This window comes from Talpa europaea, assembly GCF_964194135.1.
Source record: "Talpa europaea genome assembly, chromosome: 16".
NCBI classification, from domain to species: domain Eukaryota; kingdom Metazoa; phylum Chordata; class Mammalia; order Eulipotyphla; family Talpidae; genus Talpa; species Talpa europaea.
In genome coordinates, this window is record NC_140084.1 from 46,529,588 (window position 1) to 46,545,814 (window position 16,227).

General features: G+C 51.9%; 1 protein-coding gene across 1 annotated transcript; it reads right to left on the bottom strand.

The window, feature by feature from the left end:
- Positions 1 to 522: 522 nt before the first annotated feature.
- Positions 523 to 15,995, bottom strand: ODAD1 (outer dynein arm docking complex subunit 1; the record flags this gene model as incomplete). Its single annotated transcript, XM_084256969.1, has 14 exons — positions 523 to 999; positions 1,084 to 1,162; positions 1,404 to 1,510; positions 1,612 to 1,775; positions 3,646 to 3,814; positions 3,936 to 4,018; positions 4,776 to 4,910; positions 5,113 to 5,300; positions 7,650 to 7,717; positions 10,368 to 10,481; positions 10,897 to 11,019; positions 14,412 to 14,601; positions 14,749 to 14,848; positions 15,926 to 15,995. The coding sequence occupies 14 exons, from the start codon at positions 15,993 to 15,995 to the stop codon at positions 523 to 525; spliced, it is 2,067 nt and encodes a 688-aa protein (XP_084113095.1).
- Between the last annotated feature and the right edge of the window lie 232 nt (positions 15,996 to 16,227).

Consider the following 16,227-nt stretch of genomic DNA (forward strand, 5'->3'; position numbering starts at 1 on the left):
TTTCCCCTAGGCTGGAGGTAAAGCAAACAGCCATGTCTAAAGCTTACTCTCAAATACAGACTCGTCACTAGGTGGGGGCCAAAGCCAGGTTCTGACTTTTATTTCCTTAGGTCACACTCAGGCTGACCCTGACATTGGTCAGTAGTGGGGGCTCTGGGGGACCATGGAGAGTGAGGAGCTAAAGGGACAGGGACATGAGATGCAGGAAGAGCCTGGGAGATGGAGATGAGGAGAGACAGTTAGAAGAAGGGAAGCAAGAGATGGGGGCAGCTGGGGAGGAGGGAACAGAGACTGGGAGAGAGATTGTGTTCAGCCCACTGAACAGGAAACCAAGAGTGCTGGAGACAGGGAGACAGAAACGAGAGGTGACGACAGAGTCCTGGGACACCAGGAAGGGGAAGTGGAGGCACATGTAGGGGCCCAAAGAGGCCAGAACTGGGAGAGAAACAGAACCACTGGGGAAACAGGGAGATGGAGACACAGGAGAGGGGCTCTACCAAGAGCCAGGTGGGGCCAAAGCTACTAGTTGTTGCTCTGGGAGTCCTTGCTGGTGGTGGAGTCCGGGCCGGTGCTGGAGGCGGGACCTTTGCTGGACTCTGGGGTGCCACTTGATTCTGACGCCGCACCTCTACTCTCTGAGACACCGAGGCTTTCCTGGCCTCTGCTGGACTCCAAGTATCCAGTGGACCCCAGGTTGCTACTAGAGTTGGGGGCTCTGAAGGTCACATGGCCCCCCATGGAGCTGCGACTGGACATCGGTCTGTCACTTTGGTCACCAAAGGTGACATGACCAACATTGGAGGTGGCGGCATGGCCTCCACTGGACGTCGGCATGATGCTAGTCCTGTGGCTCAAGATGGACCCAGGGATATTATTACTGGGATTCCTGCTGCCCAGCATGGGCGTGCCAGAGCCCAGGCGGCTACCGGTGAGACTTGAGACACTGTCCCCCTTCTTCAGGTTCTCAGCCATCTGCTTCTGCTGCTCCCGGGCCTCCAGCTTGGGAGGAGCGGGGGAGAGGTGAGTTAGGGACCCACAGGCGAGCAGAGGTCCCCTTCCTGAAACCCACGCCCCCATGCTCACCGCCTTCTCCACTTGTCCCAGCAGCTCCTCCTTGCTCAAGGGGTAGTCATCCTTGGCTTCAAATCCAAGGTGTTCTTCCCTGATGTGGGGGACAGGGAGGGACTGCTACACTCTCCACCCACAAAAGGTTGAGAGGAGCATCCCACACTATCCCCTCGAGCTTCCGACTCCTTCCTGTGCCTCCAAAGCACCCACTGCACTATCTACTTCCTCCCAGAGCCACACCTACCCTCCGGTTCCCAAGCCCCGCATCCTGTTTGTCTTCTCGGTCCCCAGGGATTCCCCTCCCTCTCCTTCCTCCCTTCTGCCCTAGGCCTCACAGGTTGCTCGGGGGCCGTGGGTAGGCCATCTTCTTAGGCTGTTCCTCAAAGCTCTGGCCCAGCACCGTGAGGGCCGCCCGCTCCAGGCTGTTCTCGGTGCTGTAGCTCTGCAGGGTGGGGAAGTCAGCCGTCAGCTCTGACCCATCCCCTAGGCCCTGACCCAAACAGGACCAGCTCTCTGACCCCCTTGGTGCCCCTGACTGCAGACCTGGGTATCAATGAAGGCCCGCACTGTGAGGAGGTCTACTAGCCGCTGCTCAATGAGGCCTAGGAAAAGGGTTATGTCTCGGTCTCGCATGAAGTTCTTGATTCCGAGGAGATCCTTGATGCTGCTGCTGTCACACTGGGCCGTAGTGAAGAGTTTCTGGATGTCTGCAGTTAGGAGGTGGACAGGCTGTCGTGGACAGGTGCCTACCCTCACAGCCGTCTAGCGGCCACAACCACACTTGTTGAAGGAGACAGCAAGCTGGTCCAAGACAGGGAGGCCACAGACCTGCTCCAACACTCAGCTGGGACAGCTGGAAGGGGGGTGGGGGGGCGTGGACCCACTGCAGGTAAAAAGTGGGGCAATTTGAAGCAAAATCTGGAAAATGGACCTACAACTGGACTTCTTCACCCGGCTCGGAAACACCCAACTTCCATCCAGCCCAGCAGCTCCACGGCTCACAGGAGGAGACGTGGAGCTGCTCTGAGGCTGGCCACTTGGTTTTATTAACATCAGGCCCCAGCTGCACACAGCTGACATGACTGATGCCTGTCCTTGGTGGGCCAGCAGTCACGTCACCTATCACTCTCATCACCAGCCCAGCAAGGTCTGTTTGCATTTATTTAGGAAATGGCCCCCAACTCAGCACCCAGACAATGGTGCTCAGCCCCAGCACCTGCCCCCACACCTCCTCCACCCGAGCTCCAGATTCGGATAGGCACTTTCCTCCTGGGATTCCTCCTGAACATACCAGGAGGCCCCTTCGCACCGTGAGCTGGGGCATCCCCCAAACCCATGCCATCTGTCAGGTTCCCCCTCTCAGCAAAGGGCCTTGCCCTCCTCAGGCCAGACTCTGGTGCACCTCATCCCACACTCCCCACAGCCCATCAGCCCAAGACCTCTGCTCCATCCCCTCCTCTCCAAGCCCCTAATTTCCCTGGCTAAACCCTCCCCTGCTTACAACCCTCCCACAGCCCCCCTACATCTCTGGGAATTAGCCCTGATGCTGCTGCCTGTCCTCCCTGAAGGATCTACCCTCTCCCACTCCCTTCACACCCCAGCTTTGTCCTCACTGCTCCCTAAATATACCTCCAGGTACACCTCAGCCCCACCTTTGGGGAGCAGCCCCCTCACCCCAGTGTCTCAGTTAAACATATCCTTCAAAATCAGCCTCAAGCAAAACAGCTTCCAGGAAACCTTCCCTGAGACCCCAACAGAGTGGGTTTCATGAGTGATATAACCCCTGTGCTCAGAAGGAACCCCATGTGCTCTGAGGCTCTATTGTTGCCACCTCTGAATTCTTGGCAATGCTTTAGCAACGGGCTCACATCTTCACTCTGCACTGAGGTCCTCGAACGATGACTATGCAGTCCCTGCTGTCAGGGCCCCACAGTGCCGAGGTGTCCTCCAGATCCCGTGTGCCAATATCAGTCTCTCCCCGGTGCCCCTCCCCACCGATACCCAGCACTATGGTCACACGAGCAGAGAGAGGGGGATCGGCCAAGAACTGAGCTCCCACCGTGTACTGCCCATCGGCTCTCTCAGGACCACCTTGGCCTCACTATCTCTGTCTCCCATGAGGGGTCGATCCATCACCCCATGTAATTCTCAGGACAACCCTACCAAGTAAGTATCACCACCCCATTTCCAGAGAGACTCAGGGAGGAGACCACACACCAGTATTCACATGTGATGGAGCTGGGATTCCAAGCAAGGCAGCCTTGCTTTTGAGCACTCTGCATAGGAAGGAGGGGGAAATGTGTGGAGGGTGGATGGGTAGGTGGGTAGGTGGGTAAAGGATAGATGCATTGATGGCTACATGGATGAAGGGATGAGTGGATGGATGCACAGACAGACGGATTAAAGTGGGTGGATGCAGAATGGATGCTATGGGATGGCTGGAGGGATAGAGATGGATGGATATAGGATGGGCCCATATGCAATGTACAAAGCCATTGGTGAAAAGCCTCCAAGTGGCCCGCCGGGTCATCTACATGCTCACCGAATCCTCCCAGATAAAGAAGTTGGGGTATTTACCGGCTTTGAGCTTCTCCAGCTTCCCCCGAAAGTCCTGAAAGCGAGTCTTGATGAACTCGGCCTCCTCACGCACCTTGTCTGCCTGCTGCTGCATTTCTAATTCATACTGCTCTTGCAGCAAGCGCCTCTTATTCTCATCCGCACGCCCTCTCACCAGGGCCTCCTGGATCTGTCAGGCAGGGGCAGAACATGCTATGGCACAGCTCCATGGGAGAGGGGCAAACTGATGCAGGTGGAGAAGACGTGTGAGCGGGAGGCGCACGGAGGCAGGGCTGGGGGGTCTCACTCACCTCCTTGATCTCCTCCCGAAGATACTCCAGGTTGGAGTTCTGCTCATTGATGAAGTTGAATTCTGTGAAGTTGCGCTCCTCCCCTGCAGGAACCAGAAGAGGCCCAGTCCAGAAAGCCCGAGACCGAGGGAAAAACAGAGCCAGAGAGACGTACAGGAGGACGGAGAAGATGTTGCAAGAGACAGCACCAAGACAAAAAGAGACCATGCTGGAGAGCTGTAGGTGGAGAAAGAAGGCACAGAAAGAGAGGCAAGTCAGAGTGAGAGTGAGAGGGACAAAGAGGAAGTCACAGAAAGGCAAAGAAATTCTGAGCCCCCGAGATACAGAAATAGCCAAGTGAGTCAGAAAAAGTGGGAGAAGTGGGGAAAGAACTGAAGACCTGGCCGGCCAGGAGACAGAGAGCAAGAGGGCCACAGAGGAGAATACGAGGTAGAGGGAAGGCATGGAGCATAACCAAGAGCCCAGGAATGCGGGAAAGAAGAAAGAATTGGGCAGGGTACATGGGCTTGGTGGGAGACACCCACAGACACTAGGAGAGGACAGAGATGCAGAACCAGGGGTGAAAAACCCTGAAGGAAGGGACAGAAGGCCCCAGCAGGGGTGGAGAGAGATGGGACAGGAGGACACCAAGCACACAGGGATGGGGAGGGAGGGGTAGAGATAGGGCCGACAGAGGCAAGGAGGGAGGTAGCCCTTCCCAGGCCTAGGAAGGTGGATGAGACCCCAGGGTAAAGCAGAGCCCCTCAGTGACCATGACCGAGCCCACTCTGCACTGGATCGGGGGTGCTGGGGGCTCAGGGCTGGCCTCTCTCCACCCCGCACTGCAGCCCAGGTCCTTACTCTCCAGGTACTTGTCCACCAGCAGGTCCAGGTCACTCTCCCCTGTCAGCTGGGACAGTTTATTCAGGGTGTCCTCGTAGCGCAGCACCAGCCTCTCCTGGGAGGTCTTTCGGAGACCCTGGGCCACCTCTTGGGCTGGGGAGAAGGGGACAATGAGGTGGGCGCCCAGGGCAGCCAGCAGTCAGAAGGCCCAGAGGGGAGAAGCAAAGGCCGCGATGCTCCCCAGGCCTGGGTGGCCCTTCGACTGCAGCCCCGTTGGCTGGTGTCCACTGGGCTGGTGTCCCCAGTGCCCTTGGAGCGGCCTGGCCTGTGGGAGGTGGTGGTGGCGGCTGCTCACCTTGCCTCTGGCGCTTCTCCAAGACCTCAGGATCTGGCTGCCGGTCGTGGTTCTTGAGCTTGAGGAAGCAGTGCAGCTGCTCCAGGTGTGCTATGCGGCGCTGCAGGGTCTGCCCCTCCATCTCATTCTGGGTCACCTCCTTGTCCGCCCTCTCCCGCAGCATCCCCATCTTGGTCTTTGCCTCCTCTCTGGGGGTGTAGAAGAGGGGGTGTTAGCCCAGGGTCAGGGAGGTTGGAGGTTGGATCAGGGTCGACCTGGGGTGGTGTGAGAAGGGTGGGATCATCCTGCGGCCCCAGGGAGGAGGCAGAATCAGATCACAGCCTGTACTGGGGTCACAAAAGGCAGAAGTCTGAGTAGGTTCCTAGAGATGGAGCAAGGAGTTACAGCGTGAGTCAGGGCCCGGGCTTGCTAGGCCATTCAGCGCACCCCCAAGGGGGCACCGCTATGAGGCAGGCAGTAGGGAATCAATGGCTGTGGGGAAACCATGGAAATGTTGGGGATACCTTAGAAGCCTCACTCACTGAACTTCCCCTGGCCAGCTTAGTGGAAGATTCAGCTTAAAAGCCAGTGCAGTCCCCTGTAAATTCAGAGAGCCCTAAACCTAGCGATCCAATCTCATTACAATGTGATTACTAAAAATGAACTCCTCATCTTTTGGGGTTTATTGGCTTTGGACTTTTTTGTCTTGTTGCCACGGACCATTCCAGCTCACACCAGCACACCTTTGCCAACCACAGTTGCCTCCACCTAGAGCATCAGCATCTTGGTCTACTCTAATTCCTCCAAAGCTTGCGAAGGTCAATCCTGGGTGGGAAGCTTCCCCAGCAACCACCAGCCCCTGCACCAGCCCCCACCTCTGGCTTCTGGGGCAGCCCCCCAGGGAACAGGTCTCACAGTTCTTGCTGTGCCTTGTGTTCCACACCAACTGAAGGGCTTGGAAGAGGGAAATCAACACGAGATCCTGAGCACCAGACCCTCAGGGGACACCCCACAACCATGAGCTATGAATCTCCACAGTGGCCAGTAAGGTAGACACCATGATAGTCAGAGTGTGGAAAGGAAGGCTCTCGAGAGGGAGGTGGCCTGCCCCGGGTCACCCAGCAAGGAAGTGCTGGAGACAGTGGCTGGTCTGACCTGAAGAATCACTCGCGTGCCCTTGCCCACTGGCTGAGACCATCCTGTCCTGTGCCCTCGGCTTCCCTTGCCATCACTGGAAAAGCGTGGGCCGAGGCTGATCCTGACCACTCAGGCAGGCCTATGAGCCATGTAAGGAAACCCAAGTCAGGAGAAAGCCAAGGCCACACGTGAGCAGAAGCCGCTGTGCACAGTCCAAGCACTGAAGGGGTCACAGTCCCCAAAGGGAAGAATTTACAGTGTCTGCCATCAAAAGCCCTGATGAGGGGCCTCCATGGTGGCACAGGGGTTAAGTCTTAGAGCTATCAAGCTGTTGCCAGTCACTGCAGCACAAGTTCAAGTTTGATACCCAGCCAGGGAGCTGACCCACGGGGCACAGCTGACCTCTCCTGTCTCCCTGCTGCTCCCCTCAGCAGTGTATTTCAGTCAGTCTGCCTGTTCTGCTCCCCACTCTATCTCTGGTGAATCTTCTCACCCCCCTGCACCTCTGGCCTACACCCCAGTTCTTGTATGCATAAATAAATAAAAATGAATCTTAAAAAAAAAAAAGAAGCCCCTATGAAGTCAGCCAAAAGAACCTTGAAAGCACAACACAAAATGAATGAAGCCAGACACAGTCACGTGGTGTCTGATTCCATCATATGAGATGTCTAGAGCAGGTAAGCCCTGAGACACACAGGAAGGAGACTGGGGCTGTTAGCGGGAGGTGGGGGGAGGGGCGGGGAGGGAGGGAACACAGGTTTCCTTCTAGGGTGATGGACGTGGTTTGGATCCATCACTCTCGTAGACAGAATGAGAGCACACATTTTGAATGTACAAAATGCCACTAAATTGTACACCTTTAAATGCTGGATTTGGGTGTGTGTTTTAACTCAGGGAAGTACAGAAAGGATTGATGGGAAGTGCGGGAGGGCAGGAGGGAGACCTGGGCTGCAGCTGAGGTCTGGAGGACTCATGAATCTTGAGTAAATAGAAGTTATGTGATAGAAACAAGAAACTACAGGAAGAAAAGAAACCACCTGGGGCGAGAGACCAGGGCTGAAGCTAAGAAAGCAGCAGGGTGGAGTGAGACAGAGGGAGGGCATGTTGCCGAGAGCCTGTCCCTTACAGCCAGCACTAATAAGCACGCATTACTCCCATTCACGGAGTCTGAGGTTCCCGGGCCTTTCTCACCTGTTCCCTGTACATCCCAAGTGCCAGTCACAGACAAAAGCAGTCAGCCATACACCCAAGGAGCTGGGAGGTCAGTGGAGGTGGGAGAGGGCCACCTTACCCATAAAGATGTAGGCTATGATGGTCTATGTCCTGAATTCAGGACTTTTTGCTAATGCCTTAAGAAAAGGCCAGTACTGAGGGATAAAGGATAATCCAAAGGCTACCCAGGAAGCCTCCGAGGGGCCTACCTGATGGCATAGGCTGCAGTGGAAGAGACCATGATCTTGCTAACCATCTGGTGCAAGAGCTGGATCTTCTGCAGAGAAAACCAGACAGAAGACTCTGCTTACAACCTGGGCCCCACATTTCCCCACTGGGACTTAGAGATCCTGGGCCCCAGAAATACAATCCTTCCTGATTCTGGGTAGCTGGTGGAGGTGATATGAAAAAGGTGTGAAGTGAAAGTGGCCAGGGGGAATGGTGGGGTAAGGGCTATCCGCCCCACCCCAGCCATCCACCCAGAATTCTCCTAACCTAGCCCACCTGACTTTCTGTTCTACGTCAAAAATTTGTGTGAATTTTATCACTGAATTTACTAATGTTTCTAGTTCCAGGGAAATGGTTTTGCAAGTATATGGGCTAAAAAGTTTTTTGCAGGAGGAAAAAGAAAAAATATATATATATTATTTTTTACATGTGTGTATGTATATATTCTATATTTATACACGTGTTTATATATTAACTGTGTACCTATATACACACAATACTAACATGATACGTGCACATGGATGTATGCAAACATACATGCATGCACACACATTTACTTTGGAAAAAGATAACCAGACACCACAGCAGGGACCTCCGAGAAATAAAATGGAAGAGATTGGTGAGGACATGATGTCTCTCTGGGGTGCCTTATGGAGTTGTTTTGATTTGGAGACCATGCTAATGGTTTACGTATCCCTGAAGAAAATTACAAGCAAGACAGGAGAGAACTTAAACTGAATGCACACAAAAGCAAATGAACCTAACTATTTCAAAGAACTAAGAGCCCCATGGAGGACCAAAAAAACAGGAACACTTGGATTGTGGATACAATCATTTGAAGAGGCTAGACAGACAAGACAGACACCCATAGGCTCAGATGACAAAACAGACCACCAACAAATCTTAAATTCCATGTCTTGGGATGGGGTAAGGAGGTGCAGCTGTACTAATTCTGATTCCTCTGTGTGTAGGGGAGGATTAAGGCAATGTATATTGATGCTGTTGGGAGCCAGGGAGATAGAAAGAGAGGAGGGGAATATTCGGGAACAGGCCAGTAACCCCAAATTGTAGGAGGAGGTGTCCCCATGAACTCATGATTATAAAACAGTCAAGCATTTCCTGGATCTCTCCAGAGAAAGGAGCTCTGAGCACTGGCACCCCATTGCTGTGCCTTAGTCTTGGTTCCTCAACACCTCCTTCTCACTAGAAAGAACCAGAACACCTCGAAGTCATGTCTAGGGGAGGATTGGGGCAGAACAAGTCCAAGATCATCTGGACTATACTCTTGTGCCAGGAAGTCAGGAACAATTCACAAAAATAATGGGGCCTGTCAAGAGAACACAGAAGCCAGCCTGAAGGGGTGCCTGCTAGCAATATGGGGAACTTCATGTGAACAATAACCATTTTAGATTCTAACTCATAAATCAGGTAAGACCACAGAATCTCATCTTGACAGCCCAGGACTTCAGGCGGGGGAGTAATAAGCTCTTTCTTAAGCTTTTCCTCTCTTAGCAGAGATGACAGGTAGGGAAACAGCCAGGTGGGGAGTTGGCAGGCCTTATGGAGAGAATCATTACTGGATGCTAAGTGGGTGCAAGGGTGTCAGGAAACAGGCATTTCCAATGTCAAATCATCTCCCCACAAACCACTTCTTCATTACAAAGAAGAAAGCTCTGCATTGGAGAAAACTGGCAAACTGAGTGATCAAGATCAGCATCACTTAGGATGGGACAAACGGACAGCATTGGCCTTCTGACAGGATGCAGGTGAAGAACAGAGTATCTCCTCCATACACCTCCTGAAACACAGAGCCTGAACCAAATCATGAAAAGACAGTAGTGATACCTGTATTGAGGGCTCTCAAATGACATCCAAAATGTCACAGTCATGAGGACTAAAGAGGTGTGAGGGACTATCCCCAATGCACCATAGGCCATGTGGGATCCCAGTCCAGCACCTACAGCAGAACATGGAATTAGGGGCTATGAAGGTCAGCCCTTGGGATGGTAGGTGAACTCTGAATACGGAACACTTGGAATTAGAATGATGTGCCTGATGCGATCGTGTAAGAAAGGGGTCATGTTCTCCAGAAACAGGTCCTGAAGTCCTTAGGAGCAAACTGTCTCCAATGACCTCTCGGAGAGAATAGCTGTTGTTGACGATCACTCATGGCTTGCAGCCAGAAGAGGAAGTCCAGAGACAGAGAAAGAGTAAATGTGGTGACAAATCAATCTTGCAGAGGGATAGCGAGGAGTGCATTGGGCTATGCAGGCACCTTTTCTACAAGTTTGAAATAATTAAAGAGTAAAAGTTAAAAAAAGAAATGAGGTTGGGGGGAGCAGGAAGGAAGAGAGAGGAGAAGCAGAAGAGGTTGCTCAAAGGACCTCAAGGTTCATTGAGAGGCCCTCAGAATGTGAACAGTCTCTCTGCTCATTGGTTGCCCTGAGTGATAATGTTCAAAATGATGTTCTGTGTTTCTGCAAATATGAAGGAGAAGGCTCCTTCCTTGTTAGGAAGTCTCTGGCACATTTTCCGGGTCTCATTCCCTCAGGATTCAAGCAAGCCTGTGGCTCCAGTGGATTCTATCCTTGAGGCCCAAATGTCAGAGAAGATAGGGTGCATGGTTTGGGGAGAGTCTAGGTGAGACTGTGTCCTCCCCCTTGCTGGGCCATGGGGTCCTTGGTTTCAGGGCCACTGACCTTCTGCAACTTGCTGTGCACATTCAGATAGCGGTTCCTCTCGATCCGCAGGAGGTCCAGCTCCTCCCGAAGAGCAGAATTCCGAACCAGCTGGATGTCAAAGCGACAGGTGACCTGGGAAGGGTTGGGGAGAGCAGAAGATATGAGTCCCTCTGAGGCCTGGCCTGGCTCCCTCCTCCATACTCAGCCAAGGAGGGGCCTCTTCTCAACTGGGGCCTATTAACCTCTTGGAGGACCCTGAGAGCATTGTCTGCTCCCCACCTCAAGGACCCAGGCATCAGTCCTCTTTCCTTGGAGAACCTCCATCTCTTCAGGATACTGATCCCAGCCCTCTAGGATACTGATCCCCTCCGGAAGCCCAGTGATTCAGGCCTGCCCACATCCAGGAATCTGGTACACCATTTTCAGAACTTGACCCCATGCTCAGTTCGCCTTCCCCCACCTGCTCCCCCCATTCCTCCCTCTCCTGTCCCCTTCCCCTACTGCCCCAGGGTTGAGATGTAAAGATAGTCAAGAGGCTGAACCTTACCCTGTCCAACTGGTCTTCTAGAATCTTGATCTTTCTCCGGATCTTGACCTTCTGATCCAGGAAGAATCCTGGGTTTCTGACATCCTTACCTTGAGTTGAGATCCGGGTCTCCATTTCCTGAATCTGGAGGAAAGAAGATGGTACCAGTCTGTTGGCTGAATGTGGGAGAAATTAAGGGATAGACAGCAATGAGTGGGAGGCTGAGTGTCAGTGTGGTTGAGATCCATGGTGCATCTGTTCTGTCTTCTGCTGACAGTTCCCAACCTTCCATGTTGTCCTGGCTTCCAACCCCCAGAAGCTGCCTGACCCAGGTCTGGACAATTCACCTAAAGATGGACACTGGACCCAAGCAGAGCCTGCCTGAATCCCTGGGAAAATGCATGAGCTGGATGGGTGTGTGTTTCCTAGCTCTCTCCAGGACTTCTGCCATTGCCATTCTCCCCACATGGAGAATCCTGGAGACAAGACACTGAGAGATGGCAAGACTGAGCCTGGATTGCCATCCTGGGTCTGAGAATGCTTGAAATCAGGTTCCAGCCTGTCCTCATTTCTGTACACATCCCTACTTATTTGGGGAATACTTTCTCCCCAACTAAACAGGAAGCTCTGAAACAATAGATTTCTCTCTCTCTCTCTCTGTGTGTGTGTGAGAGAGAGAGAGAGAGAGAGAGAGAGAGAGAGAGAGAGAGAGAGAGAGAGAAAGAGAGAAGGTATTCAATAAAATACACAGACTAAATGAATTTCTTAATGCCATGTTTCCCAATGTGTGTGCTGTTATGGGTTCAATTGTGTTCCTCCCACAAAAAAAAAAAAAAAAAAAGTCATATATTGAAGTGCTAATACCCAGTATCTCAAAATATAACCTTATTTGGAGACAAGTCTTCAAGGAGGTAATAAAGTGAAAATGAGATCCTTAGACTGGCCCCAATCCATGAATACAGGTGTCTTTATAAAAAGAGGCAGTTTGCAAACACAGATACACAGATAGAGAGAACCCCAGGTGAAGATGAAGGCAGAGACCGGGGTAATGCTTCGATACACCTTCTATACAAGGAAAGCTAAAGATGGCCGGCAAACCACCAGAATCAAGAGGCACAGAACAGATTCTGCCTCCCAGGCCTCAGAAGGAACCAAAGGAACCAGCCCTGCTCACATCTTGATTTTGAATTTCTGGCCTCCAAAACTGAGAATCAATTTCTACTGCATAAGCCACCCCAGCTTGCCACAGAAATGCCAGGAGATTAACACATGCACTGAGGCACCCCAGGGCACTGCCACAAACTCGGTGGGGGGGGTATTTTAATTTTGGAGGGAGACACTTTGACATCCATCAGACACCACACCAACTTCAAGTTCAAGGTAGTTCACTGGGTAACACGAGATGGGGCCATAGTACTTTTGTTGATATTACATCCTTGTGAAACTGAGTTGTTAGTGGTTGCTATGATAAAAATAAAATACCCCAAAGTGTTCCCATTAGGAGACACTGGCAAAGTACACAGGGAATCTTTCTGCATGATTTCTTGTAAGGGCATGTGACTCAACAATTATCCCAGGAAATTTTTCAATTACAAAAAAAAAAAAAGTGCCCAGAGGCAAAAACATCCCACAGTAACTGTGTTTTTTTCAGAATGAAATACAGTTTTTTTGTGATGTATGTGTATTCTTTTTTCAGTGGTTGTTAGATGCAAACACTCAAGTGAACTATCTGATGAGTAATACTGGCAGCAGCAGAACCCCCTTGAACAGCTTCTGAGAGCTGATTTCCATCTTCAGGAATGTGGCAACTTGAAATTGATCATTGGATTCGTTGTCTGACTGGCCTAACCAATGACCTCAAACTTAGTGGCTTAAAACAACATGCATTTGTTTTTTAGACATTTCCGTGGGTCAGGCGTCTGGACTGGATACTCGGCACAGGGTGTCCCAGTGGCAATCAAGGCACCCACCAGGGCTGTAGTCTCTGGGACTCATCATGGGGTGGCCAAATTCAATTCCTCACAGCTGGGGGACTAAAGCTCTCAGCTGCTCAGAGGCCCAGCATGTGCATTCCACTGCACGATAGCTTGCTTCTTTCAGGCCAGAGGGCAAAGGATCCACAGAATCAAAATAAGAAAATCATCCTTCTTGGGCTTGTCGCTGGTGAGTTTCCATGAAAGACTAAGGAAAACCATTTGAAGCAGTCAACACCCACTGTACCACCAGAAAACAGCCAAAAGTTTGGCCCGTGTGAATCAGAATTCAGCTTCCAAAGGCAGTTTGGGGTGATATGGAAAGCTGAACAAATTGACTGAAAATCAAGTGTGAGAAACCTAGAGACCATGTGGTAAACGAAACAATACCCTCACCACCCCTCCACAAAGACCTCCATATCCTAGTGGCAGGAACTTATGAATGTGTAAATGCAAAATTCTTTGCATATGTGATAAAGTTGGGGCTCTTGAGGTGGGAAGGTTATTCTGGATTATCTGGTCAGCCAAATGTCATCAGGAAAGTCCTCAGAAGTGAAAAAGGGAGGAAAGAGAGAGTTCAAATAACTGGAGAGATGACAGCGGCAGGGGTAGAGCTACACAGCATGAGAAAGACTTAACCAAAATCCTTACTGGCCTAGAAGACAGAAAGTCAGGAGCCCAGGAGTCTAGAGGCAGTTTTAGAAGTTAGAAGAAGTCAGGAAACAGATTCTTTCCTGAAGCCTCCAGAAGGAACACAGTCCTGCTGATAAGCTCATCTTAGCCCAGAGAGACCCAGTGAGGCCTCTGTCCTCCTGTACTGTAAGAGAATTAATTTATAGTCTTTTAGGACATCAAGTTTGTGGTCATTTGTCACAGCAACAACAATACAAATACAGGCCACTGAGATAAGTACCTGCTAAATGCCTGTTTGTGATCCAATCATGTGCAAAAAATCATTTTGCCTAGGCAAGCAACTTTGTTTAGTGAAGCATCCTAGAGAAAATAGCACCATGAATCCCACAAAAAAACAAAGTATCATTTGGTGACACTTTAGTTTCTAAGATATATGTGTGTGTGTTAATATCTTTATGCATCTGTGCTTGGAGGAGCTGCAGTACCAGTGAGTCATGGCCATAAAAACCTGAGAGAACATGGCCTAGAAAAGTCACATTACTTCCAACAAGGTCAAATAGCAAGGTCTGGAGGCAAATGGGATTAGAATCCTGTCTAGACTACACTGCCTTAGCAGGATCCTTTTTGCAGGTGAAGAAACCAGAGCCCAGAGAGGTGAAGAAGCTTGCGGTCACACAGCTCTGATGTGGCAGGGCAATGACCTAACATAGGTTTCACTGACTCCAGAAGGTGACCCTTCTCCCATAACCACCCAGTGCCCCTTTTTTGTATGCCCGTGACTTCCCTAAGTCCTGCGCACCCACTAGAGCTTGAGTTCAACTCTCCCAGGTGGATACTTGCAGTAACCCACTTTCAGATAATGATGCTAAGGCCCAAAGTGGTCAAGACACATGCCCTAAGCAGGATCCAGTGTCTGGTCTCAGAACCCACCTCCTTGTCCAGGGTGCTGATCTGCTCCTGCACCTCATCAATTTCTGCCTGCACTTGGGTACGGCACTTCAGCAGGTGAGCCATGTTCTTCAGACTCTCTCTGTCCCGCAGCCGTTTGACCTGGCCCTGGGCCACACTGATCTGCTTCTGAAGTAGGTCCCGCTCTTCCTGCAGGTGCTGGATCTCCCCACTGCCCAGGCCGGGGGCGGGGAGGGGTGACCGGCAAGAACAGAGCTCAGCATCATTAAACACGGTGAGCCAGGCCTCTCCACTGGGACCCAGTCCCTTCACCAGCCCCCTTGCCCAGCTCCAGGACCCAGGCACTAGCTGAGCTCACAGTTGTTTGTTGATGCGCTGGTAGACTCCCTTGCTGTAGGCCCGCCTCTCGCCCTCCATCACTTTGCACTGTCGCTGCAATCTGCTCAGCTCCCACTCCACTGAGGGATGACCAAGCAAGGGATTCAAAGGCAATCCAGACCCCAGGTTTTCCTGTCCAGGTCCTACAAATCCTGGTTTCCTTTGAGCCTCACAAACAGCACCTAAGCTGCTGGTCGAGTCCCCAACATCCCTCTAGTACTGAATGTCAGTTCCTGTATCCCTGAAGCTTCCTCCACCCTTCATATGCCCTTTGTCTCCCCAGGGGTTTTTCCTCTAAGTCCTCTTCCCCTGGGGTTTGAACACACATCTGTTTCTCCAGCAAAGGGCACTCCTGCAGGGCCTTACAGTCCTGGGAGCCCAACCCTTTCCCAACTTGGGAAAGCTGAGGACAGGGGCTGAGACCCTCATGGCCCCTTCTTGTTCCATCCGTCACCCTCCCCTCAGCTTTAGTCCCCAAAGCCCAGCAGTCCTCAGTTCCCTGCTCCCACCTCCACATTCTGAACCCCAGCCCCTAGAGTTAGGCCTCCTTATCTGCTGTCTGGATCATCACTCCGGCCTCCTTCTCCACCTCCCCTCCACACCTGCTCTTACAGACCCCAGAATCTTTCTACACCCAGAGACCACCTGCCCCTCCCCTTCCTACTCACAGACCTCTGCTGGAAACTCCAGCTCCTCAGCCAAGAGTTAAGGCTGAGAACCCGGTGACCTTACACTACACAGACTCTCTCCATTCTCCCTCACCAGCTCCCCACCACCCCAGCCCAGTGGGCGAGGCTTCAGGGGACTGCCAGGGACATGGTAACTCTGTCTCACACAGGGATGTGGCAATGTCTGGAGTCCTGTTTGATCATCATGGTGGCTGCGGAGGGGAGGGAGGTTCTACTGGCATCTAATGGGGAGCGGTGGGGCGGGATGCTGCTAAGCACACTACAAGGCACAGAAAAGTTCCCACAACCAAGAATTCTCTGACCCTAGTGTTGACAGTGCAGAAGTGGAGCAACCTGCTTCAGAAAATGCTGTTTTCGCTACTGAACCACTCTTCCCTTCCTTCTCCCCTTGGTAATTCCTGGGAGGAGTTCTGTCCTCCCTGGAGAAAAATGAGGAAAACAGTGAGTGAAACAGAATGGATGAATTACCGAGTCCCTCCACAAAGACCTCACTTCCATCCTCCGAGCGGCTGCTCCCTGTTGGGGCTCCCACAGGCATCGTGGACACTGTGGACAGGCTCCTGGAAGGGGTGTACAAGGGACACCTTCAGAGAGCAAACAAGAGAGGGGCAGAGTAGGTGGGCGAGGGACCCCAGAAGCAGCTCTGGCCTTTCTGAGCCTCAATTCCTACATGGGGTTGGAGGGGCATCTTTCAGGCTTCTCGTACCTTCTCAGTTTTTTATCTAGGCTCCGACTCTGGCGTCGGGCACAGGTCGCCTGGGCCCTCGTAT